This window comes from Labrus mixtus, chromosome 20 (assembly GCF_963584025.1).
Source record: "Labrus mixtus chromosome 20, fLabMix1.1, whole genome shotgun sequence".
Taxonomy (NCBI): Eukaryota; Metazoa; Chordata; class Actinopteri; order Labriformes; family Labridae; genus Labrus; species Labrus mixtus.
In genome coordinates this window covers 7,730,199-7,757,953 of record NC_083631.1, presented here as the reverse complement: position 1 = coordinate 7,757,953, position 27,755 = coordinate 7,730,199, and the positions used below count along the sequence as shown (strand labels likewise).

Below are 27,755 nucleotides of genomic sequence, written 5' to 3'. Positions count from 1 at the left end.
AAACGGCGGCGCACACACACACAGAGACTGAGCCGAACACAAAGCAGTACTCTCTTTAGACAAACATGCATAGCTTAGTACATGGAGGTGTTATCGCTGCACACTTTGAGTTCATGGTTTGTTAAAAAGTTCCAACAAGATGACATGAATTTCTTTATTTCATTAACAATCATGTCAACGCAGTGACTATTTTCCTTTACAGTAGCCTCCTGTTATATTTTTTTTGTTCTTGTAGAAAGTTACATTCTGAACCAAAAATCGGCTCCATAACATCAGAAATAAATACTGGAATGGTCAAAAAAAAAAAAAAAAAACACAATAAAAAGTGACTGCTTTTTGAAATGGACTGAAGTAGTCGGATATAAAAACAAATGAAAACACGGTCTGATTATTGGTATCATGTTACAGTCATGACTTCATCGACGTGTCTCACATATGAATACAAAACACTCCAAAAAAAGGGAACAACAGTTTCATTTCGGGTCTCTGTATGTTTGAAACCACAAATGAGGAATGATGCAGAAACAAGGACGGACTCTTAAAACACTGCAACATTAAAAGATTTTTTTTTTTCCTAATCCAGATTCCCTTTTTTAAACTCTTTTTTCCAAATTAGGATGAAACCCTGACAACGCACCTACATGTCTTTAAAATGATACGACTCAAAAGATGTTTCAAATATAAAACAAAGGAATTCAGTTTCTCCTCCTCCTTTGGTTACCGGGACGACTGATCGCTAAGAAATCTTTGCATATTTTGTTCCCTTCATGAAAATTAGTGAGCAGTAGTGTATTCTACATTTCCACCGGTGCGCTTCAAAAAAATTTAAAGTGCCAATGAGCTGAAGCAAAGAGGAAGCACCACGATGGTGGCACAGGCAGGTTGTCCTCACACACCAGACGACGGGGTTTAGCTTGGAAACGCCCGAGTAGGCGCACACACACACACACACACACACACACAGACTTGGACAAACATACAGGATTCCTCCATGCAGGCTAAAGCTAACCTACAGTTCAGTACAGTAAACTGGAAGCCTTTAAGTACCCAGACTGCTCGGGCTTTACTCACATCACTAAACTAGATCTTGTGGCATACTGAGCCCCGGAGTCAGTCGCTATAGTTACGACCCTCAGAAGCAAAGTTTCATCCTCCTGCTTTTGCAGAAAGAAAGCTCGTCTCGTTGACTTCTGATTCGTCAGACTAAACAGTAGAGTGATCAACCTCCAAACACTTTGACTACATTTTGAATTGTAGGCATGATATCTTAACAACCTGATAATAAAACTGCTAAACATGTTGGAGATTTCAGCGACACACACCCGACGCTCACACACTAACAGACATGTGGTTCAGAAAGTTTGATAAAAAATATACTTCCTGCTCCTTGTTCAATGCTTCAAAACTCGTCTCCCTTTGATCCTTCACACCAAATTCATTTTCCTACAGCGTCTACACGTTCCCCTGAACAAACTTACACCTTCGGTCTCCATTCTCCCTGCGTGCACCAGCTTCACCTCCATGCATCCCTCCGCAGACGGGAACGCCTGGATGCTCGGACGGATTCTTCAAAGTCAACATCAACCTCACTTTGCCTATTTTTCTGATTCATGAAGAATAAACTGTACAAAACATGAACTAAAAATAATGTTTACAAATTAGTGGTACTACTCAGGCGTTAAGAACCATCGGTAATAAGAAATTAAAAACTCAGAGGAGGGCATGCAGGGGGGGTTTGGTGGGCGGGCCCTGGCGTTGAGAGTCTGTGGGTTTTTTTTGTTTTTTTTTTCAGTCATGAGAGGTCGTGACCTGCCAGACGATGAGGTGGCTCTGCTCAGCCTTGGTGGGAGCTGACTGCTGGTTGGCTGAGGGCTCCGATAAACCGTCCAACTCCCCGCCTTCGTCACCTGCAGGAACAAGACACCGGATCAATCACATCTTCTTTTTGTCCAACCAGCAGCCCCCAAAACTAAACTGTCTCCATTTGGACACAGCAACATGATTCATGGATTATTAAAGTAGTTGGTTATTGATTTTTTCCCCCTTGATGATAAATCAGCTGATCGATGCATCTCTCCTTGACTAAGAGAAAACAGTGCTTCTTATACTCACCCATTCTAAAGTCAATGTAACCTTCCCCTCCACTCATCACCAGGTATGTCTTAGGCTCGGACGTCGCCGTGTCGGAGGATTCAGACGGAGGATCGTCTGAGCCCGAGTCTGCGCTGCCTGGAGGGGGCATCGCCTGACCTGTGATAAAAAATATAAATAAATAAAAAACAAATGAGTCAAAAACAATTACGTCAACAGGGATGAGAAAGATTTGGTGAAGCTGTGATCAGGAAGAAGCTGCTATAATCTTTCTTAATTGACCCCAAAAAAATGAATGAATTATGATTTCATCTGATATTTCAGTTTAACTATACGAGTCAAATCATTCACAAAATGCATCAAAATGAAATGCAGATTTTATTTAAGTTTAAATAAAAAAAAGACCATAACAGGAATTCATCTCTATTAAGAAGATGAAACAGTTTTCTGCTTTTTTCCAGTTGATATTTTTGCAACATTTCAAACCGTTTGATTGATCAGTTTGTCCACCATCGTCACTTACCTGGAACGGTGACAAAGAACTTGACAGCGTCCCGGTGTCCATGGAAACACAGCTGGGCGTGGGCCATGGAGCAGTACGGCACGGAGCTGCCTGGCATGGCACAGTCTGAACCGTCGTCAGTGTAAACCCGCACAGCACTGCCGGGCCAGGTTGGCACAGTTCCCGTCGTCTTGTTGGCTGAAGGATCAGGAAGAAATCGATCATTATGAAAACTCGACTTGTGAGCTAAAATGATTAAAAAAAACGCCGATGACAGAATAAGGAGTGTGCACTGGTCCCAGTTTATGAAAACAGGTTAAAGCAGAAAATGTTTCCTGGCAGTTTGTTGTTGATCGCTCATTGAGGACACTCATATTGAAGCATAGTTGCACTTATGGTTGGAACATAATTTCCCTCAAGGAGACTTGATAAAACAGGATTATAAGCAGAGGTGGCCTTCACAGTCTCTAACACAGACAGCCGAGGACTCACAACAGATTTATCAGTTTATTCTTTGTGAGACACAAGAAGCTTCTTCCCCTGCAGAGAAAACAACAACATGCAGAGAGGAAGAACATGGAGACATAACGGGAAGAGAAAAAAACAACGATTTAGTCAGAAAGCAGAACTCCTCATTTCGCCTGGTACCAGCTGTGTGGTGTGAACCTGACAAACTGTAATGTGAGAGCTACGCTGTGACTGTGAGACATGTATCCATGGAAACGCAGTTGTCTTTCATCCACCTGGTAGTTTGCTTTGTATTGTCTGAAGCTGCCTCAAGAGAAATCTGGGACATGGATAAAGTGAGAGGCGAGATGCAGCCAGGAGAGGATTGAATGATCAATACCAGCCTCGTGTCTGTACCGCTAATGAGAAGACGGCTCCACCAGAGGGTTAGCCTAGCCTAGCCTAGCTTAGTTTAGCACAAAGATGGAAAACAGAAAAAAACCACGTTAGCATTACCATTATCAAACCACAATCATTTCCAACTTAAAAACACATGTGATGTTCCTGTAACAGTGTAAAAAGAAAAGTGTAAAATCATCAGAGCGAGTCCTTCAGTCTCAAATGAAAGTAGAAAACAACACTGATGTACATCAATTCATTCTTTCACCCTGGAAATAATGCAACTCTCTACTGGCAGGTCATCCTACATGTTCTATCAAACCACTGCAGATGTTCCAAAACGCAGCAGCACGACTCGTCTTTAACGTCCTCAAAAGAGCACTTCACTCCGCTGTTCATCTCCTTACGCTGGCTCGCATCAGATTCCAAACTCTGCTACCCGCTTACAAAACAGCGACAAAAACGGCTCCTCCTTACTTTAACTCTCTGATCCAGGTCTACACTCCCTCCCGCCCACTACGCTCTGCCAATGAAAGGCGTCTGATCCAACCTTCACAACAGACTAGACTCTTCTCCTCTGTCGCCCCCCGGTGGTGGAATGAACTACCAAACTCCATTCGATCTGCAGAGTCCCTCTGCACCTTTAAGAAAAAGCTAAAGACCCAGCTCTTTATGAATACCTACTAACTTAATGATGATGATGGTTCTGATGCTGATTAGAACTCTAAAGCACAGCTGTCGATGTTGTGCTCTGCCTCTGGTCACTTCCTGTCAGCACCTCTTGGTCACTTCCTGTCAGCACCCGTGTGTCCAATCGGACTTAAAGCTGTTTGTTTTCACTTCCTGACGTTTTCTCCTCCTCTCTAGATCCTCGCTTGTGTTGTACTTGCTCTCTGATGTACGTCGCTTTGGATAAAAAGCGTCTGCTAAGTGAATTGTAGAATTGTTAAAAAAAGAGCCTCAGAGTGCGGCTTACCTTCAGACAGCGGGATGGAGATGATGACACCATTTCCTGTCCCCACCCACAGGCGGCTGCAGGACACCACCAGAGCTGTGATCCTCACGAAGGAGAAGCCCAGTTTACCCGTACCTGCAGCACACACACAGAACACACACAGAACACACACTCGGTGACATTTCGACTAAGAAGATCGAATAAATTAGTTTCTACCTTAATTAGACGGGTATCTGAAATATACAGAGAATGAGAAAAAAAAACTAGAGCCAAGCTATTCACCTTAAACCTTGTATTTATGTTAATTTAAAAGCTTTCACACACAAAGTCAGAGATTCATTCTCATCAAAGAGTGAGTAAAAAACAACGTCCTGGTCCAATGAGGTAAAGGAAGAGACGAGGATTAAAGAGAAGAGTGTGTACCTAACATCTTGCTGACGTAGGGTTCGATGTCCACGTCCTGAAGGTGCTGGTAGGTGTGAGCGTGAAACAAGCGTAGAGTTGAATCTAGGCGGATTGACACCCAGATCCCGTCCCCGACCCAGGCCAGCTGCCGGACCTGACTCTCCTTACGAGGGTGAGCGTCAAACGACTTCTGCTCGGACGGACAAACATTCAGAGTACCGTTGAATCAAACGTTTGGTTACAGGTTGTTTTTATTTATGAATGAAAGTAGTGAGAGAGCCGTACCTCTATCCTCATGGCCTTCGGCTGGATGACGTAGATCTTGTTCCTGTAGCCGCACCACACCTTGTCGTGGACGACCGTCATACAGCGGATTGAGTGGTGAGGCCGACCCAGATCCAACAGGTGGTAATTTGTTAAATCCCACTGACCGTCTGCTTGAAAACAAGGAGAGAACGAGCATGAGAATGATTCTTATTGAGCCAATAAATAAATTAAAAAAAGGGGAAACATAAATGATTATTATCCTGGACTCAAACTGACCTCCTACAAAAACCACGGTTACCAGAGCAGCTTTCTTTCACTTATATAATAAAGCATTTAAATGGGATAGTCCTGTTCCTCTTACTGGTTTAGGAAGCTCTGCATTAATAATACTTTGCTGTTTATAAACCTTTGAATTGATTTCTCCTTTTAGAAAGAGGTGTTATTCCTTCTAATCACAGCACTGACATGGAAAAACATCCTGTCAGCGGTGGTCTTGATTTAAAATCCTGAGTCCGCCTAGTCTGAGGTCGAGACAAGACCGAGTAACAATGCTTTTGATTCTGAGACGAGACTGAGACCAAGACCGGTTTCAGGTACTCCAACACTAATTCTCATCTTTGCGATGTTCTGCTTGTCATGCATTCCTTTCTTTTCACAGCTTCTAATAGTTTTATTGTTCGCACACACACTGCACGTCTTCACCTGTATGAACACTGCTGAATAAAAGTGTGTATAATTATTATACTACTTTTATATGTAAATAACAATAACCATCAGTAACTGAATTCCTCAAAGATTAAACGTGAACACTTACCGACGCTTCTGTGAAAGATTGCCAACGTCCCGTCAGCCAGAGCGACCAAGACTCTCCCTTTGACATGCCTGTAGTGAGAAGAAGAGCATGTTACTGTAGTGAGAGATGAATGTGTGTGTGTTGTTGTACTAGATAATGACTTCATACTCACACTATGCTGAGGATGGAGTCTTTCAGCTTGATGGCGTGCAGACACTTTCTCCATCGAGCCACAGACGAGTGAACGTACAGACTTAAAGAGGAAGATACCAAGAGGTGAGACGTTAAATCACAAGACGATTTCACATCATGACTGACTGAATCATAAACATGCAAACAGCGCCCTCTAGTGTCTGTTTGTATTACACACCATCCGTTCTGAGCTCCCAGCCACATGGTGGGGAGGGCGCTGCTCATCCTCATGACCTCCCCGTCTGAGAGGTCCGAGTCCTCTGGCAGGGAGGTGACGCCGTCCTGCCCAGAGCCCCTGGACCACAGAAAGAGAAGACAGCATGATTCATTTTTAGAGAAGAGTCAACAATTTTTTTTTTTTTTTTTTACACTTTTATTGCAGTAAATTCATCTTTCAAAGTATCCATTAAAATGCATTTGAAATTTCTTTCCCCAATATTTTATAAACCCTGTTTTAAGTTTAAGACCTATGATTTGAAACTAGCCTTTTTGCATATTTGCTTTTAGTAAATAAATCCCACACTCACCTCTGTGTGTCAGCAGGTGAGGGGTCGGTGGGTCCCACCCCCAGCGGGTCGGTGAACACATGCTCGGTGTAGATCCCCGGCTGGTTTGGATCCGCTGCCTGGTCCTCCTCTCCTTCTTCGCCCACACCGGCGTTGGCCTCCGTCGCCTCTGTCGCCTCCTCTGCTGGAGGAATGCCGTCTTCTGCCGGACTGGTCTCTCTGGAGAGCTCCACTGTGTGCATGGCAGACCACAGGGGATTACTGATACAGACAAGTGTTCCTGCCTAACAAACTGAAGTTTAACATAGTTTAATGTCTTTCCAGTGAAAAGGTAAGATTGACTTTGTCCTGTATCTATCCGAGCATAGAGAAGTTCACACACAGGCTCACTTTCATTATGAAGCCAATTGGGAAATCAAATCAAAGAAAGTCTTAATCAAATATGTTCTCAGCAGACATCTACCTGAGCCGGAGATGCCGCAGTGCTCAGCCGGATGAGCACTGACACGTGGGGAGGCGGTCTGGGGGATGGCGGTGGTCCCCTCTGCTGCCAGCGCACCATCGCTGCCTGTTGAGCCCACACTGGCCACACTGCCAGCCAGAGACACCCCGTCACCTTGACTGGCCTCCAAGTCTTGGGGTACCTCCTCACCTGCGGGATAATCCGTCTCCAGCACACCTGGAAGAAAACAAAAAAAAGTCATAAAATCCAGCGCTGTTAAGACTAAAAAGAAATGATGAGGTAAAGATGAGAAAGAAATCCAAACAAAGCGATCGCTCAGGGTACCGGGCACACTGGCAATGCAGACCACGTGGGTGTTACAGGCGTAGAAGCTGTCCAGGATGTCCGAGGGCTGACTGGCGTCCAGCACCATCACCTTGGTGGAGGAGTGTGTGCTGGTGCAGACCCACACCCTGCTGGAGATCTCATCCTGCAGGACCAGCTCCTTCTCCTGCTCACCTTTCTCCTCCTGCAGGTAAACATGAAAATCAGGCAGAAGAATTTAAATCAAAAGTCTGGAGACCTTTGTATTCACTGGGTTTCATCGTGTGTTTAATCGTTACATCATTTTAAACGTTCTCTTACCTTACTCTCCTGCTCCAACTGGTCCAGGCTGCTCTGAGAACCCTTGGTCTGTTTACTGAGCTCTGAAGTTCTGCCCCCAGACATGTTGACTCCTGCAGCACACCACAGCTGGAGAACAGACGGACAGCATGTTATAAAATGATCTTAAGTTCATCACATGCCCATCGTATCTAAGTGTTTTGAAGTTGTAGACTTCTTTACCTTCATAGAAGCATCTTTCTGCTCCAGAGGTCTCAGGTATACGGGCACAGGTAAGTTCATTTTGTTCTCCACCTGTCCACCATTGGCCACCTGTTTGAGACAACCAGCACATGCAAATGAGCTTTAACAAAGATAACGTCTCCAATTGAGTGAAATATTTTAGGTTTTCCTCAGTAAAAAAGTAACAAAGTTAGCATTTCCTGTTTTGATTTGATTTGTTTACTCCAAACATGTAACATAAGAAAAAGGTGAACATAAAAAAAAAAACGACAGAAAATAAATAATAATTACAAACAGTGGAAAGTATAATTCAGAAAAAAATAAAACATTTGGACGCTATGCTTTTTTTAAGTTACATGTCCGCAAAGGACTTTGCATCCCCAGAAGCATTATGGGAAATGTAGTCCCACAAACTTTTTCAATAGTGAGGATGTTTATGTAGAGTTGACATGCATTAAAGTGTCATCACGTCTTTGAACATTCATATTGACTCGGCAGCAGCGGAATATCGGAGTCCCAGTCTGTGAGTTCACATTGCGTTATCGCGTTAAGGAGGCCCGGCAACAGCGGGAGCTCCACATAAACACACAGGCAGACATGTACACACACACACACACACACACACACACACAGCGTTGGACTCCCCCAAGGCTCAGCTGAAACAACTCTGTTACTGCCTCTGAAGACCGTACAGAGGGGGGATTACTACGTCCCCCCCTTACAGCTCTGCAACATTCAGATTGAAGGTGAAACATCACAGGGGCGTAAATATATCACGGCTTGAAACGGCAGTCTGAAGAGGGCTAGTGAGACGTGCAGAGGAGAAAATTATAATATTTTCTGTCACTTTAATTTCCATTTTACAAATTGTCACGCGTACAATAATATTTTTCTGTTTTAATGATCTTTGGTTCCCTCTAGTGGACAATCTACTTCAATGTTTTTTTTGTTGTTTTTTTAACTGTGTGGCAAAGTTAGCTGAACTAAACTAATCACTGGTGGTCCATTAGATCCTACCCAGGCCGTGATATCTGACCTTGTACTTGCTGGGCAGGCTCCAGCCGTGTGCAGTGACTCGTCCGTCCTCCTTCTGCATGTGAGCCTTCACCTGTCTGTACTGAGCTCTCTTCTGCTCCTTACGAGACGGTGAGCTGCACTGATCCTTTCTGCAGGGGGGAGAGCAAAGTGAGAGACATGTGATCAGCTCACAGAGTTATTACAGAAGGAACGCTTCAAATGTTTAGAAAGAGGCGGGACAGAAATCAAACTTAAATATGCCGCACTGAGATAACTGTTCTGTTTTGTAAAATGTAAATAAATAAATCAACATCCAAACACTTCAACCCTAACACTGAACGTCCTGGTTAACGTTTTAGCCTTGCATACATTTGGTATCTTTTCTGAGTGTCCATTAACACGTCATGTGTCAAGGCAGGAACCACTAATCATTGTTTCACTCACTCTTCATTGAGGAAGTCGAAGGTCTTGGACTTCTCCGTGGGGAACTGGGAGAAGGTGCTGCTCCTCTTCACCAGGCTGCCCGGGGAGTTGTACTTCACGTTGGACTGGGAGTCCACCTTCTTGATGGTGTGGGAACTGGAGGAGGAGCTAAACAGTCTGCTGAAGCTGCAGGTGGTGAAGTTACAGAAAGCCAGAAGGGAAAAAACAGAGCAGACAGGAGTGCAGGGAAAAAGCAAGGAGAGAGGGGGAGGGGGGGGGGGGTCACCAACCAACCAGATCACCAACACTTATTTTACAGTGACACAAAGCATGCTGGGAGCTGAGCTGCTCTGTCAACAGTAACCAGGACACTATGACTTTTTAAGTATTTTTTCCCCGTCTTCAAACCGTATCATGAAAGTCCGCTTTAGCTCGGCGGTCTTGTAAATGGTTTCTGGCAGCGTGTTATAAAATGAGCAGATGTAAATTAATGGATCATTAATGATAACAAATATGTTGATATTTCTGTGTTGCAGGTGATTGGGGAAACACTGACGATTTGAAAAGAGAGCTGCGGAAAGCTGAACGCTCCTTCTTCCTCACCTCCAACGAGAGACGATTATTGTGTTTGTTAAAATGAGATTGTTTATGTTGTTCAGTCCTCAGTATGTCGTAGGGGAGAGGAGCCTTTTCTTTGGCTTCATCTTTTCTCCTGTTTTTCCCTCTTGATGACTGTATTTTATTTTCTTGATTTGAGGTAGTTCGGTTTAACACTTAGATGTTCTGTTTATTATTTTGCCGGCGCTCTCCCTGAAGATGACTTGGTTTAGTGTTTATTGTAAATAAATCATTGTGGAGTGAGGAAGGAGAGTCTCACTTTTGAGCTATGGCTGGTTTCCCCTGGGCTGATGGTAAAATAAACCCCTCATGCAGAGAAGATGGGAAACATCGCTGTCCAGTTAAAATTCTTTAAATACTCCGATGCTTCTGCATAAACGTCCTCTTGCTTTGATTTCTCATCACTGACTGATTCAAACGGGGCACTAGCTCACCAACTCTTTCAGTTTGAACATTTTCATTAACACAAAGACAACATATCATTTCATACAGATCGTGTACATGTAGTCAGCCTGCTGGGGGGGGACGCGGCCCCTCGTGAGCTCCCTCTGAGCTGTGAGCAGACTTGAGGAGGACACATGAAAATGCACACAGCAGGCAGGAGACGGGGAAACCCGGGGGCAGAAGGAGAGTCATGTCTGAGCAGTTTGTGATAAAGAAAAGAACTGATGCACCGCACGCAGAGAACAGAGATTACGGAGACAGACACATCAAAGTGGGATCTGTGTGTGATGGAGGAGCCGCTCTGCGTCCATGGAGGGAGAGAAGGAGAGAGGAGGTTTGGCTGGGAGAAGCTTTATTAAACCATCTTTACCTAATGCTGCCAATTCAAAAGCACATCCCGGAGAAGATGAGAGAAAAAGTGTTTGAAAGAGATTTCAACTGGGAGTATTTGCACTGACCTCGACAGGCTGTGAGATCTTAAACCCTGTGACAAAAGTACTAAAAGGTCAAAAGGTCAACCGTATTTGGAGAGGACTCACAACTGCCAGATGCTGGATTTCTTCTTCTCTGTGAGTGTTGGGTTTTCTCTTGAGGCCCTAAAGAAGAGGACAGGGGACAACAAAGTACATGATGATGTCACAATGGATGTCACAAATTTATGTTAATTTTTTAAACATTGAGAAGTTATTGTGGCCGATTTAGGCTTAACCGATGTTGCATGGGCTGAGCGGTCAGAAAAGTTATCCTCATGTAAGCTGCTCATTGCATCATTTTTAACCAGTTAAAAACTGTCATGGCGACAGATAAGAGAATCTTATATAAACCTGTGTTTGAAGTGTGATCACATGTTTACATCAGCAGTCTTACCGGATCATCTCCGTCCACCGCACAGCTTCCTGGAGCTCCATCAGCCTCTCTTTGTACTGGTTCCTCTCCATCAGCACTCGGGCCATCTCCACTCTGGTGAAGCGCTTCCTCTGAGCCGTAGGGACATCACTCTGTGGGAGCAGAGAACAGTTTAGCCCCACAATACGAGACCGCAGATATACGACAGTTAGAAGACGCATGTTTTCAAACTAATGTCTGCCGCCTGAAACACGATCACCGAAGAAACTCACATCTTCTTCATCTTTACTTTTCTGTTTCACTTCTTCTATTTCCAGCCGCACTCTGAAAGACACAAACAAAATACACATGTAAGACTTCATGTCCTAATGCACAGTTGTCATTGTATCCTTTCTGAGAAGTAATAAACTACGGTGGCAGACGATGGAAAGAAGATATTAATAATAATAATAATACTGTACCAGGGAGAATAGAAACAAACGATTGGCTTTTAACAAAAAGAGAGAAACATAAAGAGCGGCCCCCTCTACAGTCTTGTTTTCAATATGCTGTCTTTAATGCTGTGCTTCTGGGGAAAATACAACACGTACAACTATGATCTGTTTTCTTTCTTTTCCTTTTTTTGTGACAGACATGGGCCAACAGGCTGCAAATTCAGAAACAATGCAAATCTCAAAACACTAAACAAAACAAAAAAATGTTACTAGCTGACCATGAAAAATGTGCTGCAGAAAACAGAAAACACTAAAAGCAAGCACGCTGCAAATGCATGCATGCTCCACTTTCCAATGCTTATATTTATTTGCAGCACTTTTCCGTCCTTACATTTGTTTGGGTATTTTGTGTATGCTTTTTCAATATGCATTGTTTCTATATTTGCAGGCTGTTCCTCTGAATGAGCATATACAGCTGCAGCCGATCAGTGCAATCTGCTCTGAAGTCCATCTGTTGTCTTACTTTTTCAGCTCCTCCTCCACCTCTCTGTTCTTGTCCTCCAGCTTGGTCTTGGCCTGCAGCACGGCGTCGAGCTCGCCCTGCAGCATCTCCTTCTCACATGTCAACTCGTCCACCTTCAGTATCAGGTCTTTGTTCACCACGTTCAGAGCATTCCTGCAGAGAGAGAGAGAGAGAGAGAGAGAGAGAGAGAGAGAGAGAGAGAGAGAGAGAGAGAGAGAGAGAGAGAGAGAGAGAGAGAGAGAGGTGACACTTTAGCATACAACGTGATATGAAGTGGTTGGTATCAAAAATCTAAAGTTACTGTGTGAACTCACTTTGTCTCAAGCAGCTGTGAATTCTCCTGAATGAGATTTTCAACTTCCTTGCCCATTCCTGAACAGAAGCGATGACAGAATTAGAGTTTCATCACTAAAAAAAACCCAATCTGACAGCAAATGACGACATAAAAACTACGGATTAGGATGCAACACTGTAGATGATCATTATTGCTACTGGAAAATCTAACAAGGCACTACAGAGGATGGGAAACATGTCCTACTGAGATATTTGCTACTGCAGGTTTTCACAGCACAGGAAACTACCACAACACACAACCCCACAGCACGAGGTCACATGACTGACAGGAGAAGGATGGAGAGAGTGGGTGGGGTCTTACCAATCAAACTAAGGTCTGAGAAAACCATGCAATCCAAGTCAGGCGGAAAGAACAAGGAAGAGAGAGAGAGAGAGAGAGAGAGATGGGATATAGTTTGAGACAGTGGAATGACCAAAACGATGAAGGAGCCAGAGCTGAACCTGTAGCTGCTGACTCCACAAGCAAAAGATGTTTGTTTTGTTTCTAAAGCTAGAAAGATACAACAAAAACAACAACAACGGCAGCAGTACAAAGAGGAAAACAGGGAAATCGAGGGGCAAAAAATAAGCTGTAAAAAGAACCGTTAGGCAAACAAAGGGAAAGCATCGAACTCCATCATTCATGCATTGTCAAAGTCATGAGTCAACTTCTGTCAAACGTGATGATGAAGAAGAAGAAGCTATGAGCCACAATGAAGGCAAGCATGGCAGAGAGTGACTAATGAGAGGAGATCTAAGAAAAAGGTTTTGAGGTCATACACACCAGAGTACTCCACTGGGATTATGGACAAAAGGCAGAGGATGAGACACGGGAGAGAGAGAGGTGATGTTAACATGGGTAGATGGCTAACAGTGCGTACAACAACAGCTGGACCAAAGCAAGGTGTGCAGCGTCGCAGGAAACAGCAGGTGAGGAGGAGAAACAACACATTTAAAACTGGAGCTATCAACACACCAACAGCTAGTTTAGCTTCAGTTAAGCAGCCTCACAAGGATTTCTAAAACCCGAGAAAGCAACGATTAAAGATGTCAGAAATATGTCAGGGTTATTGTGAAGTTCAATTTAAAAACTCAAAAAACACGTCAGGGGGCTTTGGCATTTAGACTATTCCAACAACATATTTACTGCACCTTCATCTACACACTTCAGTGCTACAGTCCAGATAAAGGTTGTTGCTCACCCAGGAGGTCGGCTCCTTCATCCACGTCCCCGATGAGCCCCGTGCCTGCAGACGACAGCTCTTCAAACAGAGAGTCTGTGTTGCGGTCAAATGCCATGTTCTCGATGCCTTTAGTGGGGGTACTAGAGAGAGAGCATACAATAACTTTTTATTGATTGGGATAAATTCAGACTGTGCACCCTCTCTTTAATGCCAAGGCTCATTTTTGCATTAACAATGAAATTGTGCAGCCCTGTAACTGTTGATGTAATGCTTCCTGGTGAAAGTGAACAGTAGTTCTATGAGCTACCTGCAGGGCTTGTATCCGATGAGATCCATGTCCAGCTCAGGGGTGGACTCAATAATATCCTGCACATCTGAGCTGTCCTCATTTTCAGGCAAACCTGTGAAGTTCAAGTAAGAAAAGGAAAGAGACTGCATGTGGATTCAGATGGTTTTGAAATCATTTCCTGATATTAAACCTCTGAACTATAAGAGCTGAATGGCAAAATTCAGCTCCATACATTTTTTGCACAACACAGCCCCGTTTCCACCAAGCGTTCCAGTTCAGTTCGGGACACATTTATTGGCGTTTCCACCGTCAGAAGTTGGGAAGGGTACCAAAATAGGGATAGGTACCGTCCTACTTTTTTGGTACCCTTCTGTTGGGGTGCCAAGGTTACCGATCTGACCCTAAAGGGTCCCTTTTGTTTACTGCGTCCCGTTCTTCTTCTTCGTTGAATTTAATTAATAGCGGGCTACAATGTGTTGGGCTGCTATGATGTCACACTATTACATAGCTGACGAGGCTATCTCCATCTGGCTTACACTCCTCTTACCAAATAAGGGTACGGCTGGCTGTGGAAGTGCAAGCCAGATCAGGGATTACTGAACCAAACCAGACCCGCTTGGAGGGAACGCGGCTCAATAAAGACAAAGCATCCAAAACAACTACTGGATGAAAAAAAATCTTAGTGTCATGAGGTGTGACCGTACCCACTGATATGGATCTGGTCCCCGGTGCAGCCTGCACCTCGGTGCTCTTAGTGGTCCCATCTTCCCTCTCCATGTCCGAGGCTGCGGTGGACATGGGCGTGACCGACTTGGAGCCGGTGAAGTCTGACAGCTCATCCTGTAATCACAAGAAGCTCGATCACAGCCTAAACTTCCAGAGTTTTTAGAGACAAGGCAGACTTCAATTAAACCAGGGTCCCAAACAAAAAGGTGACACAACAACAACAACAACAACAACAACAACAAAAAAAAGCACACTGTTCAGGATGCGACAGGTTAACATGATGAACACAGTAATCACAAACATAATGGTTTTACTACTTCAGCTACACATGCAGTTTAACAGGAGACACTACAGTCCAATGTCTCTCTGCTCTTGTAATGTTTAGAGCGAGAGTATCGTCCATTAAACAATCTGAAAAACTAAGCTACATGGTGTTTTTTATTTCTCTGTGAAATAAGAACTTAAAAAAACATCACATATGGACAATGAGATACTTCAAACTAACACACAAAGGAGACACTGAACTAGGCTGTGGACAGGGATGAGGTTAGCAACACAGAGCGACAACGAGTCTGACAAGGAGGTCCACACAAAGCTACACAGACTGCGGGGGGGGGGGGGGGGGGGGGGGGGGGCGCTGAAATGAAACATGGAAGCTGCCATTTACAGCTGGTTCACAAAACAGCACAACACAACAAAAACGAAAAAACAGAGACTGGGTAACGATGAACTGTTACTTGACTACAGAACAGGATTCAAAGAAATTATTCTATGTTAGTGTGAACAAACTAAAAGTACAAAGCAGAAACAAAAAGAAAAAAAAAACTAATCAGAGGCCAGATGCAACCATGCTGTTATTGAATTGAAGGTTTGATATTTCACCGTTTCAACCCCTGACACACTTTATTGTTGTGCACATTTTAAATGATCCAAATCCAGCCTCTGCAGTTTGCACAGGTCATGGTTGCATGTAGCATGACGTACCACAGGTGGTCTATGAAGTGAAGCTTGAAATAAATGTGAGCGGCGAGGCTTTTTGAAAAGATGAAACAGCATAGTGAAGGAGACTACGCAAACACAAACACTGAGCAGCTTGCAGCCGGTGCAGGCGTGCCACCGCCGCTGCCGGCATGTCGTCCAACTACCTTGCAGTCGTCTGCCAGTGAATTCCCCCAAGAAGAGTCCTGCGCACTCTTACTCTCCCTTCCCTTTGGGGGGTCGACAAAGTCCTTTGGGGGGAGGGGGGGAGAGTAAGAATGAAGCTCACATGTGCAGAAGCGGTTCAGCAGAAATGCAGACAAAGTGTGAATGTCTGGGAGTGAGTGAGAAAAAGGACAGTAGTAGTAGTGAAGTCATGTAGACAGCTGTTTACATCAGAGTGTTGACGTGTGGCTCTTTTAAAGTGTTCACTTCATAACTTGTCAAAATAAAGATGTAGCTGTCACACTTCAACAAGCGTACAATGAATAACTGCTTAGATAACCACCGTATAGTTTGTCTCATTTTTTAAACAAATCTCCTCAGATCAAGCTTCTTAGTTCTTTTTTTTTGTGATATTAAACTGAACGCTATCTTCAGTTTCACTGTGTACCAAAGGATACCATTTTTAAATCCTGTTACCGGTACCTGTTTTTTTAAATCGCTTAATGGTCTCGCCTCGAAATACCTCTCGGACCACCTCACACCGTATGAGGCACCCAGACCCCTCAGGTCCTCTGGGGCCGGCCTCCTCAGTAGTGTGCTCAAAACCAAGCAGGCTGAGGTAGCTTGAGGTCTTAACAGCTGCACACGGTCGACGTTGCACAAAAACATCGGAAATGTGTTTGTGTAATTTCGACAGTGTGCGGATAAATTCAGCTCTGTGACTTAAACTGAATCGATACGGGGGTCTGACAGGTGGTTCACGTCTTTGGAACTAAATGATCTCAGATTTGTTTTCATTTTGAATCTTTAAATCTCCAGCCCCTGATGTTTACGACTTCCTTTAAAGTATAAAACAGTAAGCGCCCCTTTAAGTGACATCTCTTCTATTGGTCCATTTAAATGAAGCAGGAAGCAACGAATCAGAAAATATAATTAAGCCAGATCTTAAGGCGATGAGATGGTCTTGCTTATGACTCATATCGTAGATGGATATTAGATCATGTTTGGCATGCTGCACATCATTAACCTGTCATCACTTGAAGCTCCGCCCACTCCCATAAATAAATATCATGTCTCAGTGTAAGTCCACAGACTCCACTTGGCCGGCCTCAACAATAACTGTCCTGTAGCACTGATTACATAAGAACCAATCACATTCAGCCAGCCTTCTTCCCCCTCAGTGACTGGCTGCCGGCCATACAGCGGCATCACTCCCATCATGCATCGCTCCACCGAGCTGATGCCCCAGTTTGAAACAAAAAGGCAGCAGTGGGATGAATTAACATCGTCACCCTGCAGGTCCTTAACCGCCACAGATACAAATAACACCCCCGTACCAATAATATCTCAAAGACGAACAGAGAGAGAAGCACTGTTTTTAGAATCACTTGTCGTCTTAATGTGCATTTAGACTCCTGAAAGTACACAGAATATAATAATCACAATCCTCTCCCCTGCTTTAAATAGAATGTCGCTGCTTTCATGAATATTCATGTGATGCATTTGATGATCTCCTCTGACTGCTGCCACAGCGGAAACAAAAAAAAACAAGTTTGCATATTCATCAATGGATAAAGAGGAGGATGTCTGGAAACAGAGGTGGCCTTGTCAGATGCCTGCTAAGATGTGCCTGCTCGCCTGAGCTTATCAAAGGAGCTCTATTTTTAACCGGATCCGAAGCCAAACATCCTACCGTCTTCAAGCACGGCCGACACAGCTGGAAACACGTCCAGGACGAGGGATTATAGAGCTCACATTATGGTTTACATTTAATGGATTTTTTTTGTCTGTGCACAGTTGAAATATAACTAAAACACTGATTGTTCATTAAGAGGTGAATAGTTAGGTATCCGATCATTTAGAGCAATGAAAATGTGGTCTGAATACTGCACATGGGCTGCACTATACTCCTTATTCATTTAAGATCAGAACATTTCAGACTCAACTGAACAGGCTCTGAGACTGGACATGCAATGTTTCAGACCAATACAAATCTGTCTCCCTACCGTCCTGACACTTGATTTAGTTTAAACCTGTAGATCAGAACCAGAACATGAGTTCATTCTCTGAAGAAGTTTCACAATAAAAGATTTGTTTGTCCACCATTTAAAGTTCACATATAGATGCCGTCCGCACACACTAACCTTGAGACTGGTGTTGGATCGCGGCTGCGCTGAGTCGTTGAACCTCCAGCCCTCTGTGCCCAGGGTCTCCGATCTGACCTGGGGGTCCGGGGTTAGCAGAGACGTACCAGCAGACGCTGGGAAGACTCCCAGAGAAAGAGGACGCTCTCTCCTAGAAGATCAAAGATGATGACGAGTTTAATGACAGACAGACTCCCACAGTCTGTCAGACCAGCAGAGTCATCCTCACATGACTAACTGTGGAGACATTCAACTGTCCTGATGAGGGGAACACTCATCGTTGATCCGTCCCGTCTTTAAGGACAAACAAACACATTGTGCATGCGGTCTTACCTGACGCGGCCGACTGCGCTCGACTCCGAGGTCTCACTGATCTGCTGCAGTTTGATCCTCTCTACATGCTCCATGTAATTATGAATCATCTGCAGAAGTCGAACAAACAACACAGAGAGAAAACGTGTCATGAAAGTTGTTAATAATAATTACAACGTCTTCTCTCCCCCACCCCTCCTCTCCTCTCCTCCTCACCTCTGTGTGTCTCTGGTGGAGGGAGTTATATTCCTTCTTCAGCTCCAGCTCACGTTCTTCTAACCTGCCGACTAAAGCACAAACAACCGTGTTCAGTGTAAGGCGGACACTTCACAATGTCCAGTACATGCATCACATTTAGTATTAAAACCATGTTTGATATTTTTTTCAGTAGGAACAAGGATAACAAAATAAAAGCAGGAGACCACGACATCTTTCTTAATAAAATAACGCCTCTGAAGCAAAGGGGCTACAAAGAGTTCTTTATTAAGACACAATAGTTTGGGTTTTCTAACCCTAACCCTTAATACCATTCTCATGTTTGTATGGTCGCTATTAAGCTTCCTCGAGCAGCTGGTTAGCTTAGCTAAGAATACGGACAGGAAATATGTTGAAACAGCAAGTTTTAAAGATCAGTTATTAACACCTCATTCTTTGTTGTTACATAAACCTAACCTGGATACCCTGGTGTTGCAGTCAAGATCAAGACCAAGGCAGGGTGAGACAGAGACAAGACCAAGACCATAAATATCACAGAGCAATCATCATCATTTCCTTCTAATCACAACCTCTAATCCGGTATTGATTTAAAATCCTGAGTCCGCCCAGTCTGAGACAAGACTGAGTAAATAGGCTTTCGATTCCGAGACCTTCAAACAGTGATCTTGAGACTAAGACTACAACACTAGGATACCTCCTCAGAGCCCACAAAGAAAATACCCTCCTCCTGCACTTTTAGAAAAAATTATACGTTCATTTTTAGGCATATAAAACAAATAAAATCAAACGTGTGTACATGTGGAAAATTGCTATCTTTAACGTTGCTGGTTTGACTGTGTTTAAAGTCATTACGCTAAGCTAACTAGCTGCTGCTGGTGGTGTCTTCACATGTTTCACTCTATAAACACAACAGTGGGATTTATCTTCATCTCACTCTCCACTCAAGATCTCAAATGATGTTGAACCTTTCCTTTACGTTGCACATAAATGAGTGTGCATCGAAATTTCATCATTGTGCCGCTCCATGCAGGCACGGGGGACTTAGCAGAGCGGCTTATCCCACTCAGATAGATTTCACTGTTGTTACAAAGTGACAAAAACACGTAATCCTGTATTAGTGCGTCAGGTTCGGTCTAAGTTGCAGCCAAAGACAGACTCGCTGCATAAGCCTGGATACTCTCCACCACAGCAGCTGCAGCGTCTGCATGCTTTATGATGACGTCTCAGCAGCTGGGAGTGTTTGGACATTGACTCCAAATTTTTATTCTTCTATCATGAGTCATCAAATTCATTGAGACGTGTAATGCAGTGAAGACAGGGGAGGCAGCTGACGTCTGCAGTAATCCCTCCTGTGTGTTGGAGGAGGAGCTGGTGTGTATAACATACCAAGGCCATGATACCGGTTGTTTTAATAGTTAACACCTTATCCAGTTATATCCACTCTTAACATGTTATTTAACAAAGACTGAGAAATAACTGTTATTCCTCTGATGTGGGCGAGAGCTGTTTAAGAACCATTTAATAAAATGTGATGAATCTGCTGGGAAGCCAAGAGGGTGAGATGTGAGTCTCTGAATAAGTGTCCACCATCACACTGCTGGATGCTTTATGTCTGACAACATGCGGCCTAACATGCTGAGGTCACGGCATTTTGACTCGTGGATGTGAGTCTGTTCCGATTATTAACTTGGAAGAGAGAGGTTATTCAAGATCAACTTCCAAACTCCATTCGATCTGCAGAGTCTCTTTGCACCTTTAAGTAAAAGATAAAGACCCAGCTCTTTATGAACACCGAGATGACGACCTTAATGGTATTAATGATGGTTTGTGTGATAATGGCGATTACAGGATGGTTTTGATGCTGAATAGAACTCTAAAGAAGAGCTGTTGATGATGTGCTATGCCTCTTGTCACTTCCTGTCAGCTCCTCTGGTCACTTCCTGTCAGCACCTCTTGGTAACTTCCTGTCAGCTCCTCTTGGTCACTTCCTGTCAGCTCCTCTTGGTCACTTCCTGTCAGCTCCTCTTGGTCACTTCCTGTCAGCACCTCTTGGTCACTCCCTGTCAGCTCCTCTGGTCACTTCCTGTCAGTACCTCTTGGTCACTTCCTGTCAGCACCTCTTGGTCACTTCCTGTCAGCTCCTGTATCTCCAATCAGACTTAAAGCTGTTTGTTTACACTTCCTGACGTTGTCTCCTCCTCTCTAGATCCTTGCTTGTGTTGTTCTAACTCTATGATGTTCATTGCTTTGGATAAAAGCGTCTGCTAAGTGAATTGTAGAATTGTAGAAATAGAAAATAAAGAAAAGACCAAAGCAGATGAAGAATCAGAGCTACACTGATGTGGCGTCAGTGGCTCTTTAAACTCAGCAGTAGCTCTGGATTCTGTCCCACATGTCTCATCCCTGCTGCTGCTGTAAAATACAGTCATGAATGATTGACTATTTACTGGGAGTGTGATCGTTTAATGGGAGATGTTTAGTGGAATCAAATGACCGGTAGCATCATGTGCTCCACTTCCCCACATATAAAAGGTGCTTCTTAAGAAAGTTTGAGAGAAAAAAAAGACATGATTTAAATCTGAGAAATGAAACTGGCTGCTGGTGTTTGCTTTGTAGACGCTCAACATGAGGAAGAAATTCATGTGAGCAGCTTTGTGTGAACACATGACTCATTTGAAAACCAGCTATGTTGCTTTGCGGCTGGATACTGGACCAGCCATACTGTGGGAATTTCCAACAAGACAGACAGTGAGAGCCAACCAGCACACGTCCCCTCCCCTAATCCAGCGATGAAATGAGCGGTAATGCACTGTCGCATTAGGAGGATGGGACTAACAGAAATCCTATAATCCCATTACTGTTACCCCGCAAAGAGGGAGAACAAGTGTGAGTGTTTAAGTGTGTGTGTGCACGCCGACAGAGACGAGTTAAAAACAGAGAAGAAGATTAACATGTATATGGAAACCGACTGATGAATAGAAAAACACACTGGAACAAACAGTAAGTACGTTCACACATCAGTGACAGGATGTTCCCTGCGCCACACTGCAGAGAAGAGACTGGGACGAGGACGACGAGGTGAAACAATGTGTGTGTGTGTTAATGTTTCTTACTCTGGTCTGCGGAGTTCCTGATCTTCAGCTCCAGTTGTCTGGAGTGAGACTCCATCCGGTCCAGATGGTTCTGCAGGTCCTTCTTGTCCTGCTCATGAGTGTCCTCAAACTCGATGAACTTCTGCTCCGTGACACAAAGACACAAAGACAGAACGTGCTCAGACTCAATGGTCATTATTTGTAGTAAATAGCAAAGATTAGAAATAAAATAAGATCCTCCATCTGGGTTTTCTGTTGTAAATAAAAGGGAGGAAACAATGAGATTAAAGACTTTAAAGATGTTCATGCTGAGGTGCAGATGGCCTAGCGGTTATGTTGTGCGCCCCATGTACAGAGGCTGTAGTCCTCATTGCAGTAGCCGTGGGTTTGAATCCGACCTCGGCCTCTTTGCAGCATCACATCACCCCCCCTCTCTCCTCCCAACATTTCCTGTCTCTCTTCAGCTGTCCTGTCCAATAAAGACCCAAAAAAACCTTGAGGGGGGGAGATGTGCATGCTCTGCAACACAAGTTCACATAAATAACATTTGTTAAGAATCTTGTGTCTTTCTTTTGGGGAGGTGGGAGGTGATGTTGGATGGTAGGGGAAACACTAAATGTATCAATATGTTGTGCTGAAGAGTGAGATTATCATAATGCTTAACTGTTCCAAGAACATTGCCCATCCTTTGCTGTGCATTCTCGCATGCCGCGATACGAGAGAAATATGCACAGTGTGATTACATTAATCCACATCACAATCAGTGATCAGTGTGATCAATTAAAAGTTTATATTCAAAGTGTCTACGTCTATCTGATGTTTTTCAACAAGTCTGTCCCGAATCCGAAATGGATCTAAAAAGCTTCTTTTTTTTTTCAGAGGTTAGCTGCACGCTTGAACGTCACCTGACTGCATCACAATTGTTTGAAAGCATTTTACCCAGGCCTCCATCTGGAGATTCACAAAGCTGAAGCTAGTGTCAGATATGGGTCGAATGGGCGGTTCTATGGGGCCGATCTATACAGTTTAGTTCTATGCTATTCTGTGTTGACAGTGAGCTTGTGAGCGTGCTGCGGCTCTGTCCTTCAGACTTTTGGGATGTGTTTACTGCAAATGCTCACATCGCCATAACGATGAAATTCAATAATTAGTGCAATTTCTTTTTTGTTTGGGGATTGACAAAAAACAAAAAGTCAATGATGTTACCGTATCGGAGTTATTTTATGAGCCTTATAATTAGTTCATATATGATGACTCTTACTTCAGTTACAGCTCGTCACACACAGTGTGTAACTAAACAGCTCAGACTACACTGTATCATTGTCAAAGAACAACTTTTTTTCTGAATCAGGACTTGAGGGACAGGATGTGACTTAGTGGTCCAACTTAATGGTTCATCCGGAAGCTCTGGGTCCTCCCAGTTTCCTACTTGGTGTGTGTGTGTGTGTGTGTGTGTGTGTGTGTGATGTTTGCGTCGGCATCCACATCCTGTCCAGATGAGTAAGCCAAGGCCCTGATGTGGCTACCGTCCCTCCTCTGGGCGCAGGAGTCTCACGTTACTGTGATGTGGCAGTCTTTGAAATGTTCAGAGCTGAAGCATACTGTTTTGAAGACATGAACAGATTCATCTTTTTCATCTGATTATTTATGTTTGCTGCAGATTTGAATCGGCTTACATAGTTTTCATTCAGCTCTGGCCTAATCATCAAACAAAAATGTTGATAAGAGCAGGACTTTCTCAATCAAGAGAAAATTCATCTGAAAAATGAGATGACCATTTTATTCTTGACATCATTTTTAAAACAAAATGCCCCAAACTGAAATGTGTCCTCCTCTCTAACGTGAACATGCGCTGGTCTTTGCTGATGCCGAGCTGTTTATCATTTTTTTGAAGTCACTCTGCACTCTGGGAAGATGGACGTGATGAGCACGTTCCACTGTTGGCCCCAGACGTTTTATTGAGAAAGCAATCGAGAATAACTTGAGAAAATTAAAAACGACAAGAAGTCTAAGTGTGACCTGGAACCATGGAGTAATGCTAAAGGAAACATCAACAGTCCCATATTCATGTACAGCAGGTTTTGAACTATTTGAGAAACTGGAAAAGGCCAAAATGACAAATCATTGATCCGAACAGCTGCCATGATACCTGAGACTAAAATCAATAACTTTCACACACTCATCGATATCAGAAGTGATTCCTGCTGTTCTATGTTGTTTCTATCTTTTCATATTACATTCTACACTCGACGCTGCAATAGAGGGCGGGAGGTAAATGATGGTATCCGTTTTATTGTTGTTAATCCAACCAGTAAAAGGTCTAAACAACTCATGAGAAGTCTGACGTTTAATCAGATCTGGAAGCCGCCCCCCTTAAGGTAATATGACACCCTGGACTTCTCAGTAAAGTGGGGGTTAGTCTGTGACACCATGTCATGTAAACCAAAGACATGAAAAAAGAAAGGAAAACAGAAAGCATGAGACGTTCCCTCTCTGCTCATTTCTGACAAAAGATGACCTGGAAGTGATAGCATGCCTCTCTGACCGGCCCTGCTCAGTCCTCTTCAGGGTGCGGACAAAGACCCCACCCCCCACACTGTCCCACAAACAGATGTTTTAATGAGCTTTCATACCTAAAACAGCACTGTAGTAATGAATGTGTTTAATGTGTATGTGTTTGTGTGTCCGGCTGTCACACCGCCTCACTGTCACTGTGAGCACTGAGGGGTCAACATGTCCGCAGCACACTGGGGGCCCCACGTCCACGCTGTCCTGATGCCCCGAGTCTAAAGAAACAAGCCGGGACAGAAGGTCTGAGTCAAGTCACATCGGCCTTCATACAAACACACTCGGGGCCAGGAGGCAGCAGGTTCACACGTCTACACACACACACACACACACACACACACACACACAACATCCCGCCAAAACACAAGATCTCTTAAAACGAGGAACGACGAGGAACCATCAAGAAATACTATTCATACTAACGTTTTACTTTTTATACGGACCTTTTCTCTTTCTCTGCCTTTAAAAACTTTTGCATGGGGCCGGTGATGCAGTGGTTAGTGGGCGCGCCCCATGTACAGAGGCTGTAGTTCTCCAATCGGGCGGCCCGGGTTCGAATCCGACCTGTGGCTCCTTTCCCGCATGTCATTCCCTACTCTCTCTCTCCACTGTCCTATCTCTCATATAAAGGCACCAAATGCCCAAAAATGAATCTTTAAAGAAAAAAGCTATTCCATAAGTCCTCCTAAACATTTCTACATCTTTACCATATTTATATCATTTATGAAGCCCTGCTTAAAGGCTTTGTATGCAATTTTTTTGATCCAACAGATCTGGTGACCTTGAGCACCAGCATGAAACCAAAACAACTCGCGCTGCATTGTTGTGTTAGCATGCTAATGCTAGCAATCTTTATTATGCTCGTATCTTCACACTGCATGTACATTTACCTGAAATGAGCGTGATCTAGAAACACAGTTAAGCAGTGAGTACAGTATGTTATTCTTCTTTTCTCTAGTCCCTCAATTAAACAACTTTTATACGTGAGGGGAGGAGTCAGCCGGCCGTCGGGGCGATGTAAACAAACTGAAGATAGGACTCGGAAAACTCGGAAAACATCACAGACAGTGGGACTCGGGTGTTACACTCATTGTAGACAGTCATGACTCACAGAGTTATTTTCAGAGGATATACTTGATTTATATTACATTTAAGTGTGAAAAATCACATATAAAGACTTTAAAGTCATGAACTATGATCTCTGCATAAACATCATGATTCTTTTTATTCTGTCAAACAAGCTGATGAAACAGAGCTTATTAAACATTATTCACAATTACATGAATGTGACTGTTTCATATACCCAATGTACTGCAGTATATTTGGTATCTTCAGTCTTTTTTTTTTTTTTTTTTTTTTAAGTATCCTCCAGCTGGAGTAAGAGAGAGAGAGAGAGAGAGAGAAGCGATGGTCCATTTAAATTCATAGGTCAGCATGCTCTGACGTTTCTCAAATTCCTTTTGGTGTCTCATGAAGACGCAAACATTACGCTTTATGTCTCGTACAAACAGACAAAGACCAGAGGAGCCGACACTGTATCGATTGCACACGTGCATTAGAAAATGTTGCTGATGCATTCGCGCAGTTTTGACAGTGTAGAGAGGTGGGGTTTTGAGATGGTCATCCTGTAGTCACATGCCAAAGTGTCCTCGAGCGAGACACTGAACCCCAAGTCGCTCCCGCTGCTCTGTCGGCAGCATGTCAATGTGTGTGAAAGGGATTAGTTAATACTGAGGGACACTTTACAAAGCAGCCTCTGCCATCAGTGTGAATGTGTAGGTGTGACATAAAGCACTTTGAGAAGTCAGAAGATTAGAAGCAGATATACAAGCTCAAGTGTGTTAAGACGTGTTCGACAGGTATTTATGAAAGAAAACACAAAATCTTCAGTGTCTAGAAATCTGTTTTTGTTGCAGTGGCATCAAAAACAGGCGTCTATACTGTTAGATTTTTTTTTAATTGTATAAAAATGTATAATTCCTGTATTGTGACAACCCTAAGGTAGAGTGCTTTGTGCAGGGTTAAAGGTCACAATGCTGACCTGCTGTCTGGAAGGTTAAATCACATAAACAGTGACATGATGAGCATCATAAAGGACAGTGTGAGTGTCTGCTGACCTAAATTGCTTTGTAGTGTCACTATCACAAGCTAACCTGTAATCCTCATGACATCTCCTTGAAACTTGTGTTACAGTGATGTCCCCAAATGCTGAGTCACTTCACCTGCTGTTTCTCCACTCAGACGTGGCTCCAGCTGTATCTGATGCTTTGGTGGTGTACTGTAGGTGATTTGAAGGAGGAGGTGGGTGTGTTTTGCTTATAAGAAAGAGGCATTTGTATAGGCAATAATTCAAATCACCCATCCTTGGAGACACTGATCAGACACAGCTAATACAAAGAGAGGGGGGGGGGGGCATTGCAGCCATGGCACTGCCTTGTTTACATCTTCAATGAGCTCCACGGGAGGAGGCTGCAGCTCTGAACACGTGTGTAGGTTAATTCACGGCACAGGGATGGAGGGGAGGGGGGAAACACCTGAGGGCAGACTTCCTTCCTCCTCCTCCTCTTCCACAAAAAGGATGCTGGCGGCCGTCCCATTCAACTCACCTCCTCTGCGTGTTTCCTCAGCGCTTTCTCCCGCTCGTACTGGGTGATGAGCTGCTCGTTGTCCTCCTTCAGCAGCTCCAGCTCCACTTCGTGCTCCTGGTTCTCCGCGAACACCGAGTCCAGGTTCTCCAGCACGGCCACGACCAGCGGCATCAGCTCCTTCACCACGTCCTCGTCGTATTTGCCGATGAGCCGCTCGAACTCGCGGTAGATGGAGTTGGCCAGGCCCGACACCCGCTCAGACATCATCGCTGATGTCCCCGGGTCGTCCTGGTACACAACTCCGTCTTCCAGCTCCATTTTTTTAGTCCTCTGCCTCACAGCTAACAGGACTAACGCGGGTTATTCCGTCTCACCCGCCACTATGAACACCGTTACCCGCTTAAATGAAAGCAGTGTTCCTTCAATTGACCGCACACATTGAGAATAAAACACGGCAGGACTATTACAATGCATGCAAGACAGGCTACGTGGATATCTTCCTCTTTTCCCCTCACTTGTCCCATGGTGCATTAAAGTGCTCATCCAAAGCTTGTACTTTTCAGTGTCACTGAAAGGCTCACACAGATGAAGTCCCGGGACATTTTTTTTGTTTACCTTGAGTGTGCAAAATATACAAATTCACGACCTGCAATTAACAAAAAAAAGTAAATAATATCGGGGGAAAAAACACAACAATTTGTATGCTTTCCATTTCCTATTGGCCTCTTTCAAGCCTGCATACAAAATATCGGTGGGGAAGTGAAGGCGCCACCACAACAGCTGAGTTGTTGACCAGATCACGTGATGACGTCATATCATGCCAACAACGTAAGATTATTTAGTACTGACAGGCTGATATTGTGCACACAGTCTTACATAATTATTTTCAGGATTTAAAAATAAAATAGAATTGATAGCCCGTCTTTATATCTTATTTCTTATTTGCGAGCGCTTCAAATTGAGCTTTTATATTATTTCTTAAATAATTTGAACCCCTCACGCATCACTTT

At 43.8% G+C, this 27,755-nt stretch overlaps 2 protein-coding genes across 8 annotated transcripts in view; one reads left to right on the top strand and one right to left on the bottom strand.

The window, feature by feature from the left end:
• Positions 1 to 27,755, top strand: part of LOC132954521 (interferon-induced protein 44-like) — a 158,302-nt gene that overhangs the window by 117,008 nt on the left and 13,539 nt on the right. The gene's annotated exons all lie outside the window — the stretch shown is intronic.
• Positions 141 to 27,276, bottom strand: spag9a (sperm associated antigen 9a). 6 transcript variants are annotated; one of them, XM_061027078.1, is made up of 31 exons: positions 26,764 to 27,276; positions 21,611 to 21,731; positions 18,498 to 18,568; positions 18,303 to 18,391; positions 17,970 to 18,120; positions 15,828 to 15,911; positions 14,661 to 14,796; positions 13,975 to 14,068; positions 13,686 to 13,807; positions 13,268 to 13,279; positions 12,465 to 12,522; positions 12,151 to 12,303; positions 11,466 to 11,517; positions 11,215 to 11,345; positions 10,887 to 10,943; positions 9,307 to 9,471; positions 8,882 to 9,011; positions 7,846 to 7,935; positions 7,645 to 7,752; positions 7,345 to 7,528; positions 7,021 to 7,236; positions 6,579 to 6,789; positions 6,230 to 6,346; positions 6,032 to 6,112; positions 5,881 to 5,948; positions 5,085 to 5,236; positions 4,818 to 4,989; positions 4,416 to 4,529; positions 2,615 to 2,791; positions 2,113 to 2,250; positions 141 to 1,907 (listed from the first exon to the last, which is right to left on the bottom strand). In XM_061027078.1, the coding sequence occupies exons 1-31, from the start codon at positions 27,061 to 27,063 to the stop codon at positions 1,789 to 1,791; spliced, it is 3,873 nt and encodes a 1,290-aa protein (XP_060883061.1). In that variant the 5' UTR covers positions 27,064 to 27,276; the 3' UTR covers positions 141 to 1,788. The 6 variants fall into 6 exon arrangements, with proteins under 6 accessions (XP_060883061.1, XP_060883059.1, XP_060883060.1 ...); XM_061027076.1 differs by lacking the exon at positions 13,268 to 13,279 and adding an exon at positions 12,806 to 12,820; XM_061027077.1 differs by lacking the exon at positions 13,268 to 13,279 and adding an exon at positions 12,806 to 12,820 and having other exon boundaries at positions 5,085 to 5,233.

Coding starts and splice junctions, on each gene's coding strand:
- spag9a (XM_061027076.1), bottom strand. CDS start 27,063: ATGGAGCTGGAAGACGGAGTTGTGTACCAGGACGACCCGGGGACATCA. Junction 18,569..21,610: donor CAGGAACTCCGCAGACCAGA/GTAAGAAACATT, acceptor TTTGTGCTTTAG/TCGGCAGGTTAGAAGAACGT. Junction 2,792..4,415: donor CTCCATCCCGCTGTCTGAAG/GTAAGCCGCACT, acceptor CTGATCCTTCAG/CCAACAAGACGACGGGAACT.